Genomic DNA, 24,708 nt, shown 5'->3' on the forward strand with positions numbered 1-24,708 from the left:
AGAGACACACACACATGCACAGACTGAGCACTCACCTTGTGCATACATTGCAAATGATTTCCCTGTCTTCTCCATTGGTATTTAATGAGTCTGTTGTCGATTTTGTGATGATGCTGGGAACTTGCGGTGCGTTGTTTTGTCTCCTTCTTCACATTGTTTAGCACAAAATGACTTTTCCTCTGATTATATCATTATATTCCCATCAGAGCAAATTGGCTCACCACTGTCTGGAGCTGAATAACTTCCCAAGCAGTCATGTGTGAAGACAAACATATACACACCACAAACACACTCACACAAAAACACAAACAGGTATAAAAAAGAGAGGGGGCTCGGACAGAAAAAAAAGCCACAACAAACATGGTTAATGGAGCAAAACAGAAAAACAGGACTTTAAATTGCTTACTGCCGCTGAGTGTTTCCTTATTTGATTAGATTTAAACAGCACATGGCAGAAAATATAAACCCCAATCTATTTTTCAAAATGAAAGCCAAAAATAGCTTTTGTGCCTTTGTAAACATCTCTTTATGCTCTCACGTTCTCTCTGCAGTGTGTAACTGTGATCTGGCGCGATCCGGCTTCTTCCAGAAGAAGGGTGAATACATCTGTACGGCCGACTATCAGCGTCTGTACGGGACACGCTGCGACCGCTGTGACAGCTTCATCACAGGAGAGGTGGTCTCTGCTCTGGGACGCACGTACCACCCCAAGTGCTTTGTCTGCAGCATCTGCAGGTTTGTACACACACAGACACACACACACACCAACCCCCCCCCCCCCCCCACACACACACACACACACGCACTAAACACACACGCAGACTTATAACATACAAGGATATCACCATTTTGGTACTTATGTCAGTAATACAGAAACATGGTTTAGTTTGGAGCTGTGTTTTGGATCGCCTGGCAAAAGAAAGTACAATGTTCACTCCAGTTTTTGCTTTGTTTGGTTCTCCACCAACCCCTGACAAGAATATCTGTCCTTTTAGCTGCTTAATTCTCTACATAGTTAACCAGCTTGTTTTTGCCTGCTTTTTGGTATAAGTCAGTATAAACCATTGGACACTGTAAATTTACTGTCCAGTAAGTACTACTTTTTTTGGCCACCTGGGTAAATAGATACGATACGACATGATACGGCACGATACGGTACGATACGGTACGATACGGTACGACAAGATACGATACATTACCATACAATACGATACGAAACGATACAATGCGATACAATGCGATACGAAACGATACAATGCGATACGAAACGATACAATGCAATACGAAACGATACATTAAGATACAATACGATACGATATGATACGATACATCACGATACAATGCGATACAATGCGATACAATGCGATACAAAACGATACATCGTCATACAATGCAATACAATATGATGTGATACGATATGATACGATACTCTACGTTACAGTGCTATACGAAACGATACATCGATCATAGAGAGCCCTGTAGACAGAGTCAAATTCCTTGTACATATGAGTACACATACTAGGCCAATAAAGCTGATACTGATTCTATATTCACCAGCTCGTCCCGATCTTTGTCATGTACTGTTTGGTGTTGGGCAGTTAGCTTACTATGGGTTTTCACAATTTTCAACGGACACAATTTTTGAGAGGAACTGCATCTGGGTAATAATTTTCTGTGAATGACCTTTTCATATTTTGTACAGTCATATTATCAATAACTCATATGAAAATATTGACTAGTACAACCTTATAATGCAGGATTAGTCAAAAATGAACATACACTATAGCTGTGTCCCAATTCAGGGGCTGCATCCTTTGGAGGACGTATTTGAAGGCCGATGGCATCACAGCGTCGTGTCGAAGGCTGTCCTATTTCGAAGGCTGCTTCAGATGTGGCCCACAAATGCGTCCATCCATTAGGTACATCGTTCGCTGCCCAACGTATCCCGAGATTCATTGTGCCCCAATTCAAACGAGATGGCGGACTCTTAAACGGCAACAACAACAGGTTTTTGGTTTCAACTCAGTCGAATAGCTAGTGATACAAAAACGAAAGGAGCCTTGAAACAAATGATCTTTAAAATAATACATTACGTTTAGTTAGTTAGTTTAGTTAGTTATGATACCTAGTTAGCCCACTAGCTACCTGTTGCTAGGCGACAGGAGCCGCGTTTGGCGACATAAGGTTAGGTGTCTTTTCAATCTGGCCATAGTTGTCTACACAGGCTACTCATTCCCCATAGGCTGCGTCCCAAGGATGCAGCCCCTGAATTGAGACGCAGCTTCTATCACAATATGTTCTAATATTGCAATATATTATATATATGTATGATATATTTCACTTAAGGATAACACTGTGTTTATTTTAGATATTATACATATGACTTCATCACTTATTTTCCAGACTAATCTGTATCTGATCTGCACTGTGATGAAGCACAAAAGCTGAATTATTAGTGAAAGCAGCCTGAGAACAGCATGACAGAGGCAAGGACAGAAAAACAGGCGATCAACTGTGGAGTCACTGAGATAAAAAATAAATGTATGAATGTTTTCTTTCTCTGCCATGACTCACTGTTTTCTGCCCCAAGACCACGCAGTTCTTTCTCATAAAAAGCTACATAAGTTGCATCTTTCAAAATAAGACATGCACAAAAAAATGTGATTCATTCCTTTACAGGGCGTGTTGTAATAGCAGATATTGAGCTCATGATTCAGTCTTATCTCAGCTGCTGAAAGTCAATAAATGTCTGATTAAAGCTCAGGCAGTCTGTCGTTTTGCTTAGTCGAGACACGATTCCATCAAGAAAGCTGACCTGGTGTTTCAGGCTGTTAGGTTTTTGTAAAAGTAGGCCATCTCTCTTCTGACCTCCATCAGTGTTCATCTTAAGCTCCTGAAAACTCAGCATCCCCTGTTGGCTCTTTTCCTCTCTTTATTTAACCATTTCAGTCTCCTCTTTGGCTTTCATGTTGCATCTTTAAAAGCCCTCTTGTACATGCATGATATGTGGGAACATCCGTCTCATTTTATCCTATTATAAGGTGTAAATAAGAGCGATCTTTCCACTCCTCCATCCAGGAGGAGCAGTGTTTGTCTGCTTGCTTTGTATCTGCTTGACATTGGCTAATAAACATGCAGTCATGCCCAGCAGCCGAGGGGCAAAAAAAACTGAACCGACACCAACTGGCCGGAGACAGCCAGAGGAGCAGTCCTGGCAGTGATAGGGATGTCTGCATGTGTGTGTGTGTGTCAGCGTATGTGGAGTCAACTGGAAGAGACAGCAAGAAGCCGAAGGGTGAATCTCTTCTTTCCTGCTCCGTCTGCCCTCTGTCACATTGCTTAAAGTCCTTTCTTGTGCCTCCTCTATTTCTCCCCTCCTGTCTGTCTTCTCCACACCCCTCCACCTCCTCCTCTGTCATCATCATCACCGTCATCATCCTCCATCCCGCTCTTAATCATCATTCGCATCACATCATCTTCCTTTACGTCTTCATCATCGTCCCTCATTCTCTTGTCATCCTAATGAAGGCAGATTGCAACTATCCAGGCGGATGTTTTTTTTAAAACAGCGGTGATCAAAGCCAGAGGGCACACCGCTAAAGCCAGAAATAGCTTTTACTTCTTCGGCCAGTTTTTATCCCCCCCAAAAAAAGAGGAAAAAAAAACATGCATTAAATATGTAAACACAGTAAATTTTTAAAGGGCTGAGAAAGGCTGACAAGGCAAGAGTGTCTCGAGGGAGTGAGAGCAACACACAGGTAAAGACAAGGTCAAGATAACACACGCTTCTGCACCATCGCAGCGTTTCCTGGGCTTAATACGGACTGGATAGCTTTGGTTGTACATGTAAAAGATTTAGTTACCCGTGCCAGGAAGTGGACACAGATACGAACCTCGAAAACATGCTTAATGCGTCAAATAAGATGTCTGTGGTTTTCTCTGTTTAGCTCGGTGTGGCAGGTCTGTTAAATTAGATCTAAAAACATTGCCTCAGTTTGCGAACAGATGATTAACTTGAGGAGCTTTCATCGACTTGTGTCCCTGTTTGTATTTACTGTTTTAAATATGTACCTTTGTCTGTATAATTTAAGTGGAGACACGTCTTGCTGGCTTTACTTGCCCTTCCTTTCTGTTTTATGTATGGACGTAGTCTCCTTTAAATAATATAAAAGCACAAAGGAGCAAACCTAGAATACTGTATGTGCCATGTCCCTCCTCACACACACACATATTCAGACAGAAACACTTGTAAAGTACTCCCAGCTCCCTAGAAACACCTTTCTCAGGCTCACAACCTCCAAAGCTTTCTTCATGCTTGCATCTTTACATCTGAGTGCGTACATGGATGTGCTGCACTCCTGTGTGCTGACTGCGAGCTCTGCCGGAGACTCTAGCCTCCCTCTGGGTCTTGGCTCCGGCTCCAGGCCTCGGCGGGGGAGTAAAAAGGGATTACTGCCGTCTATGTCTTTTAAACAGCCTTCCCTAAGCCTTTTAGCTCCCCCATTCATTCTCACATCCTCCCCAGTCATAAAAATCAATCTGTCTCTTTGAAAGAAATGCTACAGAAGAGGAAAGAGACAAAACGGTGCAATCATGATATTCTGAATTTAATTTTGTAGACACTGTCTTGCTGTCATGTACTCTGCTTGTCAGCACGTGTGTCTATAGACAGCATATAAAAGTGGTAGACACCATTTGTTTATGGACTGGTGTTTCGATGCCTTAAGTTTGGCATTGTGGCTGTTGCCTTGTTGGGCTTCGGGAGCCAAAAGTGACCACATTTAAGGTGCTTTTAAGGTGAAGTGGTTCTTGTGACCCGCTGTTGTCTGCTTTTCCACAGCGGCCTAAAGTCCCAGGAAGATTTTGCAAATCAGGCCAATGTCCTCTTTTACATAAATGCTCAGCAAGGCCTGCACCTCGTCGTCGGTCCATCTGTCGTAGGCTTTCTTCTCTGACTCCATCTCAAAGCACGGTGATTACAGTGAGCTTGTAGCTGCGGTCTTTTCAACATGGTGGGTTAAATAAAACGTAGTATTCAACCAATCAGAAACGATCAGCACTGCAGGCCCCGCCCTGAAAGTTCCTGGACCTTTGGAAAGTACTACCCCCGAGCAGGGACTTTTCAGGGGGTAAATCAATTACCCAGGAACTAAATTTAGACCCTGGTTCTTTCTATCTAAACGCCCAGCGTCCCATAGCAGTAAGGGGTTGTAAAACGCTCATTTATCAAAGCAAACAGTCTTTGCTCAAGGCTAATTCATTAGCTGGCTAATTCAATCGTTTACCACAGTGTTTCCCACAGAATGAGATTGCATTTGTGGTGACAGCTGACCAGAGTTGTTAAGACTAAAACATCTCAGAGAGAGGGAGGGCTTTGATCTTAGTTTTAGTGACAAGAAATAACTGTGGTGGCTCCAAGCAGACAGCTCAGCTCTAACTTGTCACTCAATTAATGCCAACTCAAGGCCCCAAATTCTGAATGAATCTAAGCTTTATTATAAAAGTTTATCGCCTCTACAGTTGTCATGAATATGGTAACTAGCTAGAGACCAGAACCATCTTTTCAACCAGGCTGTAAGTATGTTATATTCCAGTGTGAGTTGGGTATTTTTAACGTGTGGCTGTTCAACGAATTGCACTGCAGTGAACTGGGCGGACAGACTTGAGAGAAAGAGGCAGTTAGAATCAGTATGCACTCCACACGGTCTCCCTAATAAGTTTTCATTCTCAATGAGAGAGCCAGTTTGCCTTTCAGAAGCCTGTGGCAGCGTCACATTATCGGCTCTTTAATCACAGAGCAGCCAGGTGCTCCTGCAACAAATAACGTCCTATTAACCCGCAGCAACAACTGTTTGGAAACGTATTTTCAGGTTCACAGAGGACGTCAGACTGTGTTTAGCTTGTGTCAGCAGGATTATGGCCTGTCTGTCACCCAATCATGTATCTGCCAGCACCCATTTGTTATTACCATGTGCACACTTGGATGTGATGTAAACACACAGGCTGACTGCAGGCATTGTAATCTCCTATTATGCGCTTGTTTTCTGACTCTCACTCTCTCTCTGTCTGCCTGTTATTTATTTCCTCCTCAGTAAACCCTTCCCCATCGGAGACAGAGTGACGTTCAGTGGAAAGGACTGCGTGTGCCAGCACTGCTCTCGCACACTCGGCAAGCCAAATGAACCCATCAAGATCCACGGGCCCAGCCGTAAGTCCGGGGTCCACCTCGATCTTTTTACGGCCACCACGTTCTACTTCTCTCTCTGAGTCTAATGCGATGTCTCCATGAGGCCTGTTTAGCTCATTTAGCTAATCAAGTGTCTGTCAAATCAGTGGTTTGACCTGTCGCTCTGATCTGCCAGCCGAGGATTACGCAACACAAACAGGCACATAATTCATTCATTACAGTCAACATGCAGAGAATAGATGATTTTATCTGTCCCCTGCACATCTGGTCGCATATTCCTGCATGAGCAAACACATCTTCTACTTAGTTGTGTACATAAGTGAATAATGACCTGAATGTCCTGTGTGTTATTGGCCAGGCACAGCCCTCTCCTTCCTCAGTATGAAGCAAGAATTATGATCCTAAAAAGGGCAGTAGTGATTGATAGTGAATCGTTTGTTAAGTGTGGCGTACAGACAGCAGACTGCTGCTTGCTGGCTGTGCAGTAAAAACAGATGCTGGAGAGGCAGTGAGTAACTGTCCTCTCCAGATCGCTCCATTCAGGAGAATAAAACCCAAACGGCTCCCCAGGTACGTGTTCATCACTCTTATGAGGAGGCAGTCTGTGAGACGGCACACAGAGTGCAGACACTAAATGTAATGCACCGACTTTAATGTGATTGTTCCTCTGTAATTTTTAAGTTGAACAATGCCAACACATGCTCCTCTTGCAAGTGTGGTAGTAATATATTAAGCTTGTACAAAATGATTACTTTAGGCTAGGAGCAGGGACTTAATGACAGAAAGTAAGTCAGTGGGTGTCTGCCTAATTAGCAGTGTTGTGTAACATTACTTTTACAAGTAACTTACTGCGTTACCTACTGAGAAAAGTAACGCTATAGAGTACTTTTCTTTACCAAAAATTAATAGATCATGTTAAAACCGACTTGTTACTCATGTTGGTTTTGTCAGGACAGCGTGTGTGTAGCCTACTGTACGTCTGTCTTTGACTGAATTGACTCTGCCGTCATTACATAGCCTCATTTACGGCCATAATCTGTAACTCTGCGGCCTAAAAACAGGAATGACAGACGCAATATAACCTTTACAGCTCTTTATTATGCTAACAATCTGACAGTGAACTGGGCAGAGGCATGCAGTATGAGGCACAGCTGTTTCACAGGCAACATTAAAGTTGAGGTGAAATGAAAAATGTCATTTTAATCCTTTTAGATCACATCCCCGGTAATATTGTGCATCTGTTTGACAATATAGGCCAAAAAATTACAGAAAATCAATTTCTTCATATTCTTATATCAAAATCAGATCATTTTTTCTTCCTGGAAAAAAAAAATTCACGTGTGCTCACGTAAGCTAGGACCAACCAATTTCAACCAATCAATCTGCAACATTTAGCCGCAGAGCACCATGAACGCTCGGTCAGTTAGCTAGCTACTGCGCTGTGGAGAACGTCTGTCTACGCCCACTTCTCAACGATCAAATCAAATACCTCTGATGATATGTCCCGTCTGCACGTCCTGTTTCACTCGGAAATACGTCACAATAAGGAAGCTATACTCTCGAATGATGTTTACCTTCCGCTGGTACACAGCTATCTGCCAGAAGTAGGAGAGAAACAGAAACAGTGCTTCAGGGATTTTCTATTTTTGTGGCGACAAAAGGAAAAGGGAACTACAGCAGTTTTTTTCCAGTAACTGACTGTTTATGAAAAAGTAACAAAGTAATATTACTTGCAGAAGTAAAGTGTTACGTTACTCGTTACAACAAAAAAGTGATATGACTACTCTAACGGATTACTTTGTAACGCGTTACCACCAGCACTGTTAATCAGATATCAATCTCAATTTAAGTTTTAGTTACACATTTTGTACTTAAAGTCGTACTTTCGGCAGCAGGCTAATAGTTAGGCTGCTAGCTTGACCTAGCTAATTTGCTAGCTCTGTTCAAAGATAATAAAATCTTTCATAGCAGTTGTTTTTTTATATATTGAGCATATTTGAAGTAAGGGGGAGAGCTTAAAAAGTGCAGGTAGATATTCACACAGAAACAGGGTATCTATTTTGCTCATTCCACTCTTGCTAAGCTAAGCAAACCCGTGCCAGCTGTAGCTTCATATTGAACATAAAGATTTGACAGTGATAGTATGACTCTCGCCTGACTCTATCAATTAGGCCTATAAGTTTATGTCCCATTGAAACTATTGAAGCATTAATATTTAAGGATTACACTTGAAATCATAGAGCTTTATCCCACACAGTTAAATATAGGCTAAATCATATTTTGCTTTTTACAGTTGATTAAAACAAATGCTGTGACACCACATTTCCAAAAGTGAAAAACCCTGCAGAAGCTTTTTTCTTTTCTCAGTATTTCAGTGTGTTTATGCAGCCACACCTTATGATTTCTTGTCTCAAGCTCTGTTACATCATTTTTAGATGATCTGATACACATTTCCTTCGGTTGCTAAAATGGGAACTGTACCATGACTCAGAGGAAAATCAGCTGTGCACAGTAACAGTCTGGGACTGAATCCTGGCTCTATAGACTCAGCACTATCAACACAGAGTGACAGTTAAGATTTATTTGGACTGCAGAAACCCAACTCAATACACTGCAGTTTTTACTGCAAAACCCAGTTTGTCTTGGCTGACAGGCTGAGTGAAGTAGTCCCTTGTGACTGCAGGCTTCTCTCAGGGGCAGCAGACCGGGTCAGAAAAGGTTAAGCTAAGCCAAACATCTTCCAAATAGAAACAAATCGAGCACTGACCTTTTTCCAGCATTTTGACACTCTGCTGCCATGCATCATTCGTAGCCTCTGCGCTGTTCTGCTTCTTAGTGCTGGTCAATAACGCCTGCTGGGGCGTCAGTGTGAGGGAAGTGGAATGTACAGTCTTCTTGTACACAGCTTTAGGCTGTGTGTGCGAGACAGAAACAGACAGGGAGATTCATACATGCCTCATGTGAGAGGGATTTTATGCAACTGTCTCAGCCCTGAGGCTGTTTTAGTGATATCTGCCTCCTGCCTGCATTCAATCATGTTTAACAGTGCTTACAGTCAGTCGAGAGAACTAGCCTCAGAGCACTGCAATATCCCGCATTAGTGCGGCTATTGATTAAGGAGGTGGCTGTGCCACAGGGATTTAAAGCTACACTTAGGAGGTCTGTAAAGATGTACTGTTACACATCGGCTCACTTTGTCTTTCTCTGTCTATTCTTCTCTCTCATCATCCTTTCTCTTTTCCCTTTCTTCTTTCTTTCTCTTAAACACATGATTATTCTCCAGACTGTGCCGGATGTGGAGCCGAGATCAAGCAGGGGCAGTCTCTCCTGGCGTTGGAGAAACAGTGGCACGTCAGCTGCTTCAGATGTCGGACCTGCAACATGGTCCTCACGGGAGAGTACATCAGCAAGTGAGTGTTTCAGCACAAACACACAATATTTCACGTCTGGGATAAAAACATACAAAAAGACATACTGTATTGTGTATGTTGCAGGGATGGAGTGCCGTACTGTGAGGCAGATTACCACGCCCAGTACGGGGTGAAATGCGAGACCTGCAGCAGATACATCAGTGGAAGAGTTCTGGAGGTGAGATGTGGACGAGATTTCAACACAGGATGGAGTTAATGGAGATTTAGCGGCACATACTCCTGCAGCAGTATAGAAATCTGAATTGGGAGTCGACTGTGCTAACTGAGTGTAATCATCGTTATCAGAATTGAGCAGTTGCATTTTATCCTCGCCTCCCTGTAAGCCCCGCTGTGCTTTAGGGAGAGAGCGACTTAAGATCAGGGGGTGATAAAAATTTAGTCCTGCGAAACTAACACCAAAACAAAATCAGCTGCAGCGTGTAAGCCTGCTCACACATTGTTGTATATCCACTTTTTCAGTGTTTATTCCAGAAGCACAGATGAGCAGGAAGCAGTGACAGGAGGTAGAAAGCTAGATTGAATCATAACAACGAGAAAGGAGTTGAGAGGAAGAGGGAGATATAAAAAGATCAGAGGGGAAAGAGTGAAGGGAAAAGATGGAAGGAGGAGAGATGAAGAAAGCTAACTCGGCAGTGATGGAAAAGCACATTTTGCTCTGTGCGTGATCTTACGCTGAAGCAGTTTAGAAAACAGACGGCAGGAGTAAACAGAGCGGAGAGGAGAGGGAGCAGAGGCAGACAGAGGAGGATGAAGTGAAGGGGAAACGATGAAGGGAGCGGGGTTAAAACGAATGAAAGTGATAAAGTGCAGATGTTAATTAAATGTTTTGGAGGAGTCTCTGGAGGGTCTGTGTTGTCTGTGGGGACCTGAGGAGAGGGAGCAGATGTGGTGAAACTTGGTCAGACACACACATGCGCACGTACACCCACACACATGGGGCCTTGTTGTCCCTGTGCTCCTTTGCCTGTCAGAAGGGCTGGTGTAAAGTGCTTTGTTCCTGACTATCAGCCTCTCTGGGCTATTTATAGACATGGGGACATGTCAGCCTTTATCTGTGAATCTCTCTCTCTCTCTCTCTCTCTCTTACGTCTCTCTCTTAGCATTTGTGTGTGCCTACACGCATGACATTCATTCTTCTCTCCCGTCACATTTTTTTCTCCTGTCAGATTTTGATATCATAATGTTTTTCCTATTTGAGATGCAGAAGGCAGCTGAGTCGACTCAGAGACAGTCAGGATCAGAAATACTAACTCTGCAAACACACGCTATAAGTTCAGGAAAAGAATAACATCAGTCAGTGCCATCAGTTCACTTTCACAGATGCTGGGTTCATTTGGCAGTCGATTTTTATTCAGTTCTAAAATATCACATTTTAGGGGTTTGTTTTTTGTTGAGGTATAAAAGATTAAAGTAAAATTCCATATTTGTCTTCTTTGCATATTTACCAAAAATGTGGCAGTTGATGCCCTTCAGTAAGGGTTGAGCTATCTTTGCACAATCATTTCCATTGTGTGGTTCCATTATGTGTATTTTGGGAAATGAGAACTTGGTCTTTATTTGAATCATTTTAAACATTTGTCTATGAGTGTATCTAAAAGTAAACACAGACAGTAGCTCCTTGGTTAGCCATGTTGGCTAATAGCATGGGGATCTCCAGCTGTGGAAAAAAATAAGAGACCACTCCAAATGTTTCTTAAATCAGCCTCTCTCTCTACATGTCATGGTCAGCCCAATCCAGATCTGAACCCCTCCTGAATGTGATCAATGGTCACAGCAACCTCGCCCCTGACATAAGCGGTTCGTGGTTCTAGACCAGCAAAGAGTTGGTGCCACTCTGGAACCTGTTTTCCTGGCCGAGAGCCGTTTCTTTCGCTGTCAAAACACAAAAATATGGTTCTCAACTGAGCACTGGCTCCAAACCTGCCCTGAAACTGCCTCGGTCGAAAATGGGGTACGAGAGGAAGATGGATGGTCAGAAGCCATTGAATGAAGCCAAGCTGCTAGTGTTTTTGCGCCAAGAGTGGCATAACATCAACAAACAGCAATGTGAAAGACTGGTGGAGAGCATCCCAAGATGCATGAAAGCTGTAATTGAAAACCAGGTTATTCCACCAAATATTGATTTGTGAACTCTTGTAACTTAAAACATTAGTATTCTGTTGTTTAAAAATTAACAAGAACTTTTCTTTGCATTAATGGAGGTCTGAAAAGCATCTTTTGTTTCTCTTAACCAGTCGTCATTTTCTGCAAATAAAATACCTCAACATTTTAATTGGAAGTTGGGAGGAATGTTGTTTACAATAAAACAAAAGTTAATTTTACACAAACCTATTAATAGTAGAACCAGAGAAAAACACATTTTTGCAGCGGTCTCTTAAATTTTTCCGAAGCTGTACATGTGGCGCAACTTGCCGGCTGACCTAACAACCCAACATTTTCCACCCCGCATCCTGGTTTGCTGAAATGTGTGAAGCTGCCTTTTACTGCTGTTATTCTGTTTTCTAAGAAAACATTAAAACCCCAGAAAGATGTGATTCCAAGAATGCTCAGAATGCTGGTGAATTAGACTTTACTTTAGTGCAAGAATCAGGTCATTTGTACAATGGTAATTTTTTATCTTCAAGTGTTTATATGTCTACAATAAACATTTAGTCAAATTTTGATTATTTTCTACATTTTATTTACTATTAGACTCATCAGTTTTTTTCTTCCTAAGTTTTTGTTGACCAGATGTGAAAAGAGGAGTTGCTTAACACCTTTGTCATACTTATTTCTCTCCTCTCCTACAGTGAAAACCCAGACTAATCTGTCTGTGTTAATAACCAGGCTTGCTCCACAGAGCCCCTCTTCAGTCCAACTTTCCCGAGCCGTGGTTGTTAGCTTAATGAGACGTTTCAGAGAATATAGAGAAGGCAAGAAATAAAAAACAGGAAGTGGAAGAAAGGGATCATAAAACCTCCTTTCTTTAGTTTCACTTCTTTCCTCCTGCTTCCTTCCTCAGCGTCTTAGTTCACCAATAAATATAGCAGCCTATTAATGCCACCAGAGAGGATGGGGGGCCTCATTAGAAACGGTAACAGCAGCTGTTTAACTGATACCTCAGGAACACAGACGGTAAACGCTCTGCTGCTTGGAAGGCACAAGACTGAAAGGCTGCATCCTCCGCTGGCTTTTCCTTTCAGAGAAACCTGAGACAGACGGGCAGAGACGGGATTGCTTAAAATGCAGCTTGGATATGATTAAGACGCACACTGTTCATTGGAAGGACAGAACATATTCATCAAAGAGGCCTGGTCACATGAAAATATCAGTTTTATGAAAGCAGGGGAAATCACTACCACACACACTCAAACACACATGCTGGGTGTGTTCAGGTGAAACGCTCACATGCAGCTATAAATAGAAATTCTCTAATGGTGTGTCAGGAAGGCGGAGGTGACATGACCAGGCTACACCCCAGCAGAGGGACACATGTGAGAAACATCATGAGTGTGAACTGGGCTGGGTAAATGGACACAGTGACATCATCCTGCATCATTTCATGTGTCCGTTTCACCTGCAACACATGTGTTTGGATGTGTTCCCTCGGGGCCTCTCTGACAGTCCAAGGACATGTGTCGCACTCTTGTGTCCTTCACTTACATGGCCACCTACTTCCCTCTCTCCATCAGTATTGTATACACACACTTTTTCTTCATGTGACTGACCTACAGGGATCTTTGCTCTAATTATGGCATGCAGGAGAATAGGTGTTGGTTATTATGAGCTGGTAAAACAACTACAGGCTATGCAATGATGTCTTAATACATTCAGAGGCCAACGGTGGTCAGGGGATATACAGTAGAAAACATACGGAGGTAATGACCTGCTCAAGGTGGGGGCGCAATTTGTAGATTAGCCCACCCTGTGTGAAGCTGTTTATGATGATAATTTATGTTCAGTCACACCTCCTTTCTTCTCACAGGCCGGAGGAAAACACTACCATCCCACCTGCGCTCGATGCTCCCGCTGTAACATGATGTTCAAAGAGGGAGAGGAGATGTACCTGACAGGTAACACTGGATGCCAATCAGTCCACACATACTGTAGAGTCCATGTAGATGAAAGCGTGGCATGTGGAAACACCCAATCTGTCATCTCTCGCTCTTCCTCAGGTTGTGAGGTGTGGCACCCATTATGCAAGCAGGCGGCGAGGGCAGAGAGGAGACTCAGGGTGAGATTGAGTTTGAAATGAAAATGTTCAAGTAAAATGAAATCTGTCATTTCATCTCTGTGTGAATTTCTCCCCTCTGCTTGTGTCTTTGTGTGTTTGGACCTCACAGCACAGACGCCTGTCGGAGGCCTCCATCTCTCCGCCCGGCTCCTCCATAGGCTCTCCCAGTAGAGTCATATGTGTGAGTAGCCCGTAATTATGTAATCACAGTAAGCTACCACTGCTAACACACTTCCCCTAAAAGCACAGTCGCTACACCAGAAACACAAGCACTACCCAAAAGCTTGAATGATTTAGCACCAACCAGAGAGGCTGCTCACTCCCTTGGCCTGTTTTCTTGTCTGTGTCCCATCCTTTGTGGTCGTCAGTGATGTGACAGGAGGTATAAAAGAGAGAAAATGATGGTTTTGTCACATTTAAAAAAACGATTACAAAATATGAAAGTGATATATCTGTGTTGACTATCCTCAGTCATCACTCCAGGAAAGTACTGATATGGTGATTTGCAAGTCAAGATGAAGATTAAAGTTGCCTAAATTTGGGTTAGAACTAAAACTTTACAGCAACATCGAAGCTCTAGGGACTGCAGTGTCAGAGAGTCAGGTGATCAACCATTTCTGTCCAAATCCCTGAAACAAATGACATTCTCATCAGCAGTACTTTGGGATTTCTGCTATTGAGCAAATGTTAGCATTAGGGATGCACAATATTGGATTTTTTTGCCGATATCCGATATGCGGACATTTTCCAAACCTTTTTGCAGATTGCCGATTTCGATACCGCCTAATTGCAGAGAACATCAAGTCTCCCCTGTAGTGGAATTGATATCATGCCTACTCTTATAGTAGCGGCCATAAACTTCCATTACGAGACATCTTGCACCCTTCTTCACGCTTGACAGAAGAGGTGTGGTGCAGGCAGGAAAATATCATCAGAAAAATGACATATCTGCCAATGCCGATATTTCATTTTCAAGCCATTGTGTGCAGATACCGATAACGTGCCGATAATATCGTGCATCCCTAGTTAGCATCTTAAGCTAAACAGCTGAACTAAACATCAGATTAGATTTTACATTGTCATTTCCAGGAAATGTGTTGCCACAGTCTGTCCAGTGCCTTTCGGACACATAGATCATCAACATGTTAGCAATTAAATTGTGAGCATGAAAGTATGCTCCTGTTAGCTTTTAGCCGACTACTACTAGTATCACTGTAGGCGCTAAGTATGATTAGACAACTAGCATATTGCTAATGCATATGTTTTTAAGAAAGAGAATAAAACCCTAAAAGGTTGAATAAAATATAAAACACATTATCACCGCACTGAACCCAGCACACATTGAGTGCAGGATGATGTTGCTCAGGGGTTTTGCCCCGGGCTTTTACTTTTACAAGTCTCCCTGATGGGTGGAATTCTGAGGATAGCAGATATGTGCTTTACACATAGCTATTGTTTTATATAATGAAGCTACAGGCTTTTTCTATTTTGGTACTTTAGAGAAACATAGTGCCTTTAATTTAAGAATTGGAAAGAAATGGTTACATGCTTTCTCTAAATCTTGAAAGAGGTCTTATATTTCAACCAAATTAATCCAGTTTTAATCGGCACACCTGAACATGTCATTATGTGCAAATCAACCAAATCAGAGGTTCCTAGGTTGGGATTAAAACCCCTAAATTATACTTAATTACTTATACTTATACTTTACTTTTACATACGTAAAGAATTATGTAGGCTACTTGGGGGACATACTAAGTTTATATGAAGGTTGTCACTCTGTGCATTCAGAGTTGGACCAGTTCCATTTCAAACCGAGGCCTCAGCCCGATATGGAACAGTGTCCAACCATCCTGCTTGGCAGTCTGCTGAGTGTTGCTGCATGCCGGCTATATTAGCATGTCAAGGGTTGTCTGCATGCAAGCAGGAGTCACCGCTCTCTGCTCAGCCCTGCCCCGCTCTGCTCTCGTCTCATAATCAATGACCTTTCTGTTTAAGGTGATGGATGAGGGAGAAGTGCAGTGTAAGCACGCTTGTCGTCCATACTGTCTCCTCTCCCTCCCTCTCTCTCTCTTGCTCCTCTGCTCTCTTTCTCACACACGCTGAGCTCCTGAAGGTCAACAACTTACACCGCTGACAGGTTGTGCAGCGTACATGTGTACTTTTGATGAGCTCACACACACACACACAAACACGCATGTGCAGGTTGCAGGCTTGTGTGTGCCTCATCAGCTCTTTCTCACTCCTTTCCCCGCTGCCTGATCTGCTTGCTTTTGCTGGTGGAGTTTTTCATTCTACTTTGTAACTGTGCATCGTCTATGTGGTTGATGTCGTGTCTTGTTGCTGTTGTCTTTGGTGGGTGTATGTGTGTGTCCTCTCTCCAGGCCAGAGTGAAGAATGAGTTCCTAGATTATAAGGACCTAGCTGCCCTGCCAAAGATCAAGGCCATATACGAGGTCCAGCAGCCAGACCTCATTTCCTCCTCATACCAGCCCTACCACAGATACACCTCTGATGACAGGCTAGAAACTTACAGCTATGGGGAGGTACTGCTGCTACACACGCCAGGCCAGACTTAGGATTGAACTCACCATTGGTCTGTTTTAAGGAGAAACACTGTGTTTAACTTTTAGATGGAGCCGTACTGACATAAAGTGTGTGTCATTACAACTCTGTCATGTAGAATTTGAAATCTGCAGAAGCCTTTTTTCCATGTTTTTATTTTTATTATTATCGAGATGTCAACATTACAAGACAACCTTGTTTATCCTAAAACTGAAATCAAAAGGGATTGATTTTAAATTTGTGGGACTTTTAAGTGAAATTTGGTTAAAAGCAAGAATGTTGCCTGAAGTAGTATTTATTTGAAGTGACAGATTTGTGGATTTTACGACAGACTCACATTAGTTTCAGGCAATGACTGTATATTAAGATGGACGACGCGTCTCCATCTGCTCTCATACAAAAGTGATGCCAAAACAGCCCCCGTGATGCATGGCGCTGACATGTTGCAATGTCACTTTTGCTAACCAAAACACACACTTAAATTACCAAAAGAAAAACAGCAAAGATCCCGCATGTCGGCGTATTTAACAGCAGAACAGCTTCTTTGTGTTGGTCTGAAGCAGACGTTCACAGATATGGAAACTTCAATGACTGTAGTGATTGTTTTAGTTACGTTTCCTCTCACTGTTCCTCCTCTACTCTGCTAATCCAGATCAGATCGGCTGCAGGAGCCGTATTTGTCAACAGAGCTGTCAATCATCCTTTTTACAGCATCAAATAACTAATTAAAAATAAACTTATCAGAAAAGATAACACTTACTCATAAATCAGCATGATAAAAACTAACTATAATGGCAGAAACCATGTTTGAGAAACATTTATTTGGCGTGTATTTTGATTTTATAGTTTGACTCATGTCCCATCTGTTAACATGGAGGAGGCGGACTTTATGACCTATACCGCAGCCAGTCAGCAGGGGGCGCCAGAAATGTTATGGCTTCACTTTTAGTGAGTGTCATGTCGTCCATCTTTTTATAAAGACTACGGTTTCGGGTAAATGTGTAATAAAATGCTCCATAAATTGATAGTTTTTCATCTTACTCTTGCTCAGAAATAAGAAGAGCCAGAAAGTGATTAGCTTAGCTTAGTATAAAGGATGAAAACAGGGGGAAACAGCTAGCTTGTTGCTCTCTAAAGGTTTAAATGTTTTGAAATGGTTGAAGCCCCGTAATACAGCAACTTTAGCAATTTTGCGTCTTGATTTATGTTAAACAAAAGAGAAAAACTGTGTTTTAGTGAGTTTAGACATGCATGAGGGTGGTGTCCACATTCTCATCCACCTCTTAGAAATAAACCAAATAAACATATTTTCCAAAATGATCAGTTATTTTTTTTACTGACTTTAAAAGAAGTCTTTGTGTTGTCCCTTGCAGAAAATCCCACCAATACTCCATGAAGGATAAAACAAACATGACTAGATCGTCCTGTGAATACATGACATATGAAATATTGTTTGAACTGTAATTTTGTGCTACAAAATATAAATATATAAATACTAACTCTTCTTTTCCTGCTGATTCTCCAGTCACTTGGGACACTCTCTCCCTATTCTCAGGTAAGCATCCCTCCTCCCACGTTAAGTAGCAGATCATTCATGACGAGTTACAACAAGTCAACAGTTGTCATTTTGGCCTGTCACTCAGCTGCTTGTCTCCCCGCTCCGCTTTCACCTCTACCTTTCTACGTTGTTATTACAGGACTACGACAGCCTGGACATGAAGCAGAGGCGATGCTCCAGTCCAGGTTTTATTGACTCGCCGACATATAGTCGTCAAGGCATGTCACCCATCATGCCTCGCTCTCCGCAGCACTTCGGCTACCCTGGTGAGTCGGATGGTGTTAACCACAAGTCCTCTGCTCGTAACCTCAGTTTATCATCAGTCTGTTAAACTTTTATGTGAGGGCACTCACACTTTCTGTAATGTGAAATGCACTTAAAACACAGTTGAAGCACATATCTAGTTTCTGAATTTTTTTTTATTACGGAATCGTTCTACTGAAGCTATGTTTAAAGGAATAGTTCAACATTTTGAGTAATATACTTATTTGGTCTCCTGCTGATGTTGAGATGAGATAATTGATACCAATCTCATATTTGTATGTTTAGTTTAAAGATACAGCTACATCTTAGTTTATTAAAACTTGATTCTGATAAGTTAATTACGGCATTCCGAGGCCTGCTATTTCCTGATAACAGATCTTTGCTTTGAAGAACAGACTGTTGCTAGGGATGCAGCTGTAATCTCACAATCAAAAGGACAAACTGTAGTCATATCAATCCACTGAAAGAAGTCTGGTAAATTTGACATTGATCTGTTTACAGAGAGAAAAAACAAAAGATGAAAACAGCAGAGAGAAAGCAATAAAGGTTAAATTATTAAAAAAAAGTGGGCTACAACAGAGAGATCTTCAAAACTGAAGATGGCACATGAAGTAAACATTAAACAGAACACAGTAAGGGATACGGTGGTGTTTAAAGACGGTGAATGGAAAAAAAAATGTTAACAGACTCTGACAGTGACGAGACAGAAAACCTCAATCAGATGCTGCGCTGATTCATGCGGTCCCGCTCACCATGTCTTTCTTCAACATCAGTGAACATGTTTCCGTTTAATGTGAGTTCTTGTGAGTGTGTAATAACAGCTAGGTTAGCTCATTTTAATGTGAGTAAAAACAGCTAGGTTAGCTCATTTTAATGTGAGTAATAACAGCTAGGTTAGCTCATTTTAATGTGAGTAAAAACAGCTAGGTTAGCTCATTTTAATGTGAGTAAAAACAGCTAGGTTAGCTCATTTTAATGTGAGTAAAAACAGTTAGGTTAGCTCATTTTAAGACGGCTAGAGTTAACCGTTGCTATGGATGCAGCTCTCATTGTGAGTGTAACGGACTATTTTTAAACGGAAAACAGAAATATAATCATTTTTAAGTTTATAAAATAATTTCTAAATCAATATATTGTGTCAGATAATTGATTTTGTAAGTAAATTGCCGTGTAATAAGCGGGATAATGTATAGTGAGCAGGTTGTCATTGCTGAATGGAACTCGGACAGGGTGAGCAGGACGAAGATATTAAAATCCATTAAATTTGGTATTAGCACCTGTGAAGTCTTATCTTCACTCACTCTCCTTGCCAAAAAAATAACTTAGACCATTGAATTTTCATTTTTACACTTTGGTTCTTGTACAAATTTTTAAAAAAAAGTAGATATATGAAATTTATCAGAGTAAGCTCTATATGTGCTGATTGCCGGATTTTCAGCCAGCCAGGCTAGCTGTTTCCCCTTGCTTCCACTCTTTATGCTAAGCTAAGCTAACCAGCTTCTGAATGCAGCTACAATTTTCTCATCTCGTTACTCTCAGCTACACAAAAACAAAATCAAGAAATGTCAAGCTTTTCCTAAAGATTGATCAAATTGCTTGTCATTTCCATTTGTATGTCATCGCCATTCTTGTATTTGAACTAATATGCCATCCTAGAACATCAGCGGTGACATACGTTTGACCTTAGGGCAGGATGTCGTTCACTGCACTCCTGACAAGTTGATTTGCTCTCTCATATTCTGCATTCATTCCATTTAACTCTTACACATGTGCACTGACACTGAAATTACTGTCATAAGAAGACAAGTCAATAACCTCTGTCATCACACAAGTGGAAAAGTTACCCGATGTCACTTTGAGATCTGAATTAATTTTTTCATCAACATGACTGACACTTGCCTTGAAGCCTTCATGCTCATGTTTCCTTTGCTGTGATTGGCTGTGGCTGGCTGCAGGCTCTGAGAGTGGCAGGAGTTCACCTTATTACGGCCAAGAGGGGCGATCAAGCACACCCACCACAAACCAGCCCCCTAAACATTTTCATGTACCAGGTAGGACTCCTCATCTCCTCATCGCTCTTCTCATTATCTCATAGACTTTTCTACCCCGTAGGGAGGATTTCATCAGCCGTTATTCATTTAGAAAGGTCATTTTGAGTTTCGTGGGAACGAGGGGGTGAGAAAATGTGACTAAGTCGTATTTTTATACCGCACATAATTGCTCTGGCGTATTCTTCCCCTCATATTGCATTTATGCCATCTTTTACCTTCATTTAGACCCTCCCAACTCCCGTTAGATCATCCCTACAGACTCACTTCCTCTCTTACTCCTACACGTTTCACCTCTCCATCTCCTCTTTCTCTCCTCAGCCACAGGGGACCCCAACATCTACAGGAAGCCTCCCATCTATACGAGAGCGGGTACAGTGCAGTTAGCCCCGCCTTAGCCTGCCTGTCCTCTTGTCAGTTTAGTCATGCTGTGCTTGAGTACTCGATGTAGATGTTTTTTTTACTGACCTATTGATGTTTTACACCAGCCCCCTTGTGATTTAGCAGTATTGATGTTCCAATTATCATTGAAATTGAAGCCATCAATTGCAGATACTTGAAATGCATAATGGAAATAGAGTTGACTTGTATAACTCTTTTCAAAATGCATTAGTGAGTGGCTGAATGCAAAAGAGAATTGTTAAGCGTACACGCCACAAGCACACACGTCTCTTCTGCTTCTGCGTGCAGCTCCTGCAGCACGACAGGTTCTCAAATAGAGCCGGAATAGACCTTGAATGAAGTGCAGGGTGCTCAGGCGTGACGAGCGTTGAGTACACGGGACTCTAAGGAAACACAATTCACCAGAACAAAGCAGAGCAATGGAACGAGCACAGCAGCAACGCTTGAATTTCTATTTTCTTGGGAGACATGTTTTATTTCTCAGCATGGCTGTGCTAACCAGTGGTCAGTGTGATTTAAAGAGATGTAATCGTTTGGATCTGGAGACAGCTGTGTGCTTGTCTTTCTGGGTGAAAACAGGGAGAGTGTGAGAGGGAGGCCTGAGTTCTTAATTGTGTGGATTTATGTGGTTGCTCAGTCCCGACAGCGCGGTTATCACAAGATGCTATTTTTGCCTTTTTTACAAGTCATTAAACTTAGATGCACTTCAGCCATCTGGAAAGCGTGCTCCAGCATTAACATTCATAAGAAAAGATTCACTATCCCCTTGTCTAATTAGACTGGAAAAAGGCTTTTCAGCTGAGAGTCACAAGATCTCTTAATGGAGGATAGTCTATCTTTGTTTTTGTTCTGCATGTTCCTCTGTGCTGTGTGTGTTTGTGGAGTAATTAGCCAAGCTATGTATAGACACTTTGAGCTCCTATGTGTCTCACCTAGCCTATAATTAGTACATCACTGGCCATAATGTTTTCTTATGTAGACACATTTTTGCTTAATTTAAGGACGCAAATTTAGGATCACAAGTTCAAAAGCCTTTACGCTTGCCTTGTTAGAATACTGACATTCAGCACACACTTCAACATCAGTCACATTGATCCTCCTCGTACTTTACGTCTTCCTAAACAGCTATTGATCATCATTTCCTCTTGTTTCAGCACTAAACACGATTGATGTAAATCCAAAGCCCCAACATGTGAAGTTGTGTTACCGTGTGGCCCGTTATGTACTATTCAGTTAACAAGTTTGCTACCTGTACAGAAAACAGGCTGAATCAGACCCATGTTTTTTGTCTTCGTCCTTGTTCTCTGTATGGGTAGCAAAGCTCTCACGTCTCCCTTGAGGACGCTCCAATAATGTTTCCCTTTTCTTTTCACCTCTTTCTTATCGCATCCAATCACTTTTATTCACTTCCCTCCACCTTCTGCTCCACTTTACCCGGCGACCTTGCCACTGTAAGTATCTCCCTCCTCTCTTTGTACCACTCACTGTGGATAGATAACATTTGTCTATGTCTGTCTGTTCTTGTGCAGTTTGTCCCTCTGCCTGTGTTTGTCCTCCCGTGTCAATACTGATCATCCAGAAGTTTCAATCTCCTGTCAAATTTCACTCAGAATATGTGTGTTTTAGCAGCTCACTTTGTGTCACCCAAAGATGAGAACGTCTGCCATTGGAGTCATGTATCATGTGTATAGGAATTCAATGGATCATGGATTGGGGCTGGCATGGCTAATGGCTAACAGAGTGAAGAGCGATCTATCTGACATTACGCTGCATGTCACCACCATTGACTTCCATTGACTGTGCTTTAGTGCGGAGTGGCATCAATATCATCGCCTCACGCCGCTCGTGAGGCGACTGCGTGCTTCAGGCGGAGCTGTAACTGAACTCACTTTGATGCTGGTTATTTTCATGCTGTTGGCTGAAATATTGATCTCCTCTGACAGGAATGGTGGATATGATTATTGTGTAGCACTAATGTACTCTTTCAGTGTTCATAATTGTGATAACACATTTCCTCCCGGGGCACACCCCAGTGCTCTGTTCGACAGAGATAGCTTGGCTTTTAGCCAAATATGCTTATTCACGTCTTGCCAAGAGTCACAGGAGAAGATTAATACCTCTGTCATATCTTTTTATTAAAAGCTGGAGCCAGGAGGCCGTTAGCTTAGTTAGCATTAAGAATTGAAGCAAGGGGAAACAGCCAACCTGTCTCTGAAAAAAGGCAACAAAATGTGCCGACCAGCTCCTCTAAAACTCACTTACTAGCATAGCATTAGCATATTATGTGTATGATCCTTTATCATATTGTGGGGTTGCAAGTTAGCCAGTGGACGCTCCAGGAAGTTACTGCTCAATCTGACATTTTTAACACTATGGGCTCTGGACGGAATGAACATGGGATACGTCTCTCATATCTGTCTGGTCATGATGAAGCTGGAGCCGGAGACATTTACTTTAGCCAAGCACAAAGACTAAAGGCACGCTAAAAGTTAACTTGGCACCGTCCAAAGTTAAATATAGTCTACCTGCCTACCATCACCTCTAAAGGTCATTAGTTTCAACATTTATCTTGATTGTTTCAATCATACAAAATGTGGGCATAGTGACAGTGAGGTTACCATATAGCTAGCAACTCCAGAAAGGCACAACTACCAGGCTATAAATAGTTAGCACATACTGTAGCCTCCTGTAAAATTGCATCTTGTTTGCTTTACACTTTTTGTATAGATTAAACAAGTCATATTACATCTTAATGTAGGGGCTATGTTGGGTTGGCATATTTTTTTACCTTCTAGCAGGAACAGGCTAGCTGTTTTCCAGGTTTCAACTCTGTATGCTACGCTAAGCTAATCGAGTTCAGATCGTAGCTTTGTATTTAAAGTACAAACCTAAGAGTGTTATCAATCTTCTCATCACATTTTTGATCATAAGCATATTCACAAAATATCCCAAAGCTATCTCGTTAACAGATTAAGCTACCTCTTACTTTCCTTTCTCTTCTAACTTGGTCCATCTCCTTACAGACATTCATGTGGACGCAGCAACCAAAAGCCGGACCAGCGAGGACATCCTCAGATCCTCCAGACTGTCCACCTACTCCCCTGAGCCATACTCCCAGTCAGAGTCTGACTACTACCCCTACACCAGCTCCCCCAAGGGTAGGAAATAATGTCTTTAACTTAATTTGGATTAGTAAGGGGCTGCATGGTGGTGCAGTGGTTAGCGCTGTCGCCTCACAGCTAGAAGTTTCCTGATTCGAATCCTGGTTTGGATGTAGGGGGCCTTTCTGTGTGAGGTTTGCATGTTCTCCCCGTGCGTGCGTGGGTTCTCTCTGGGTACTCCGGCTTCCTCACACAGTCTAAAGACATGCTCTTTAGGTTCTTTGGTGGCTCTAAAAATTGCCCATAGGTGTGAATATGAGCGTGAAAGGTTGTCTGTTTCTATGTGTGATTGATGAGCCCTGTGATTGACTGGCGATCAGTCCAGGGTTTACCCCGCCTCTCGCCCAATGACAGCTGGAATAGGCTCCAGACCCCCACGACCCTGAACAGGGTGAGCACGCAGTATAGATAAAGGATGGATTGATAGATTAGCAAGCTGCAAAGCGAGCCGCAATTCTTCATTTTTGGCTGGGCCACACTCAGACATACTGTAGAGCTTTAGCTTTTTTTGTGCCTCTGTGTTGTCATATTTGCTTACACGCCCACTCGTAGAAGTACAGTATATTTTGTAACTCTGTGTTGTCATATTTACTCATACACCCACGCTGTTACTGCGCTGCACTCTGAGATCTATATTCATGCATGGGAATCTCTTTTATCTGTTTTCTCTCGCAGCCTATCGGGTGCAGAGAAGACGCTTCTCGACAGGAGGAGATGAAGAGAGTTGGAGTCACAGTCTTCAAAGAGTAAGAGCTTCATTATCTTCTTTCTCTCCTTCTTCAACATCTGGTTGAAGGAAGTCACCTACTCAGAAACAGCCATGAATAATGCACTTGTTATGGTATGGTGCTTAAGCTCTCCGCCTTGTACTTATTTGTT

At 42.2% G+C, this 24,708-nt stretch overlaps 1 protein-coding gene across 1 annotated transcript in view; it reads left to right on the forward strand.

Moving 5' to 3' along the window:
- The window catches only part of ablim3 (actin binding LIM protein family, member 3), a 51,083-nt gene that overhangs the window by 22,201 nt on the left and 4,174 nt on the right, over positions 1-24,708 (forward strand). Inside the window, exons 3-16 of the mRNA XM_069669840.1 lie at positions 552-735; positions 6,093-6,208; positions 9,471-9,597; positions 9,682-9,775; positions 13,583-13,670; positions 13,773-13,831; positions 13,941-14,012; positions 16,216-16,377; positions 17,922-17,951; positions 18,094-18,220; positions 20,174-20,269; positions 20,588-20,638; positions 23,710-23,826; positions 24,505-24,575. Coding sequence (XP_069525941.1) covers positions 552-735; positions 6,093-6,208; positions 9,471-9,597; positions 9,682-9,775; positions 13,583-13,670; positions 13,773-13,831; positions 13,941-14,012; positions 16,216-16,377; positions 17,922-17,951; positions 18,094-18,220; positions 20,174-20,269; positions 20,588-20,638; positions 23,710-23,826; positions 24,505-24,575 — 1,394 coding nt within the window. The remainder of the gene's footprint in view (positions 1-551; positions 736-6,092; positions 6,209-9,470; positions 9,598-9,681; positions 9,776-13,582; positions 13,671-13,772; positions 13,832-13,940; positions 14,013-16,215; positions 16,378-17,921; positions 17,952-18,093; positions 18,221-20,173; positions 20,270-20,587; positions 20,639-23,709; positions 23,827-24,504; positions 24,576-24,708) is intronic.

The sequence above is a fragment of the Semicossyphus pulcher genome, unplaced genomic scaffold, assembly GCF_022749685.1.
Source record: "Semicossyphus pulcher isolate SPU_LCO1_2020_fin unplaced genomic scaffold, fSemPul1.0.p SCAF_2, whole genome shotgun sequence".
NCBI classification, from domain to species: Eukaryota; Metazoa; Chordata; class Actinopteri; order Labriformes; family Labridae; genus Semicossyphus; species Semicossyphus pulcher.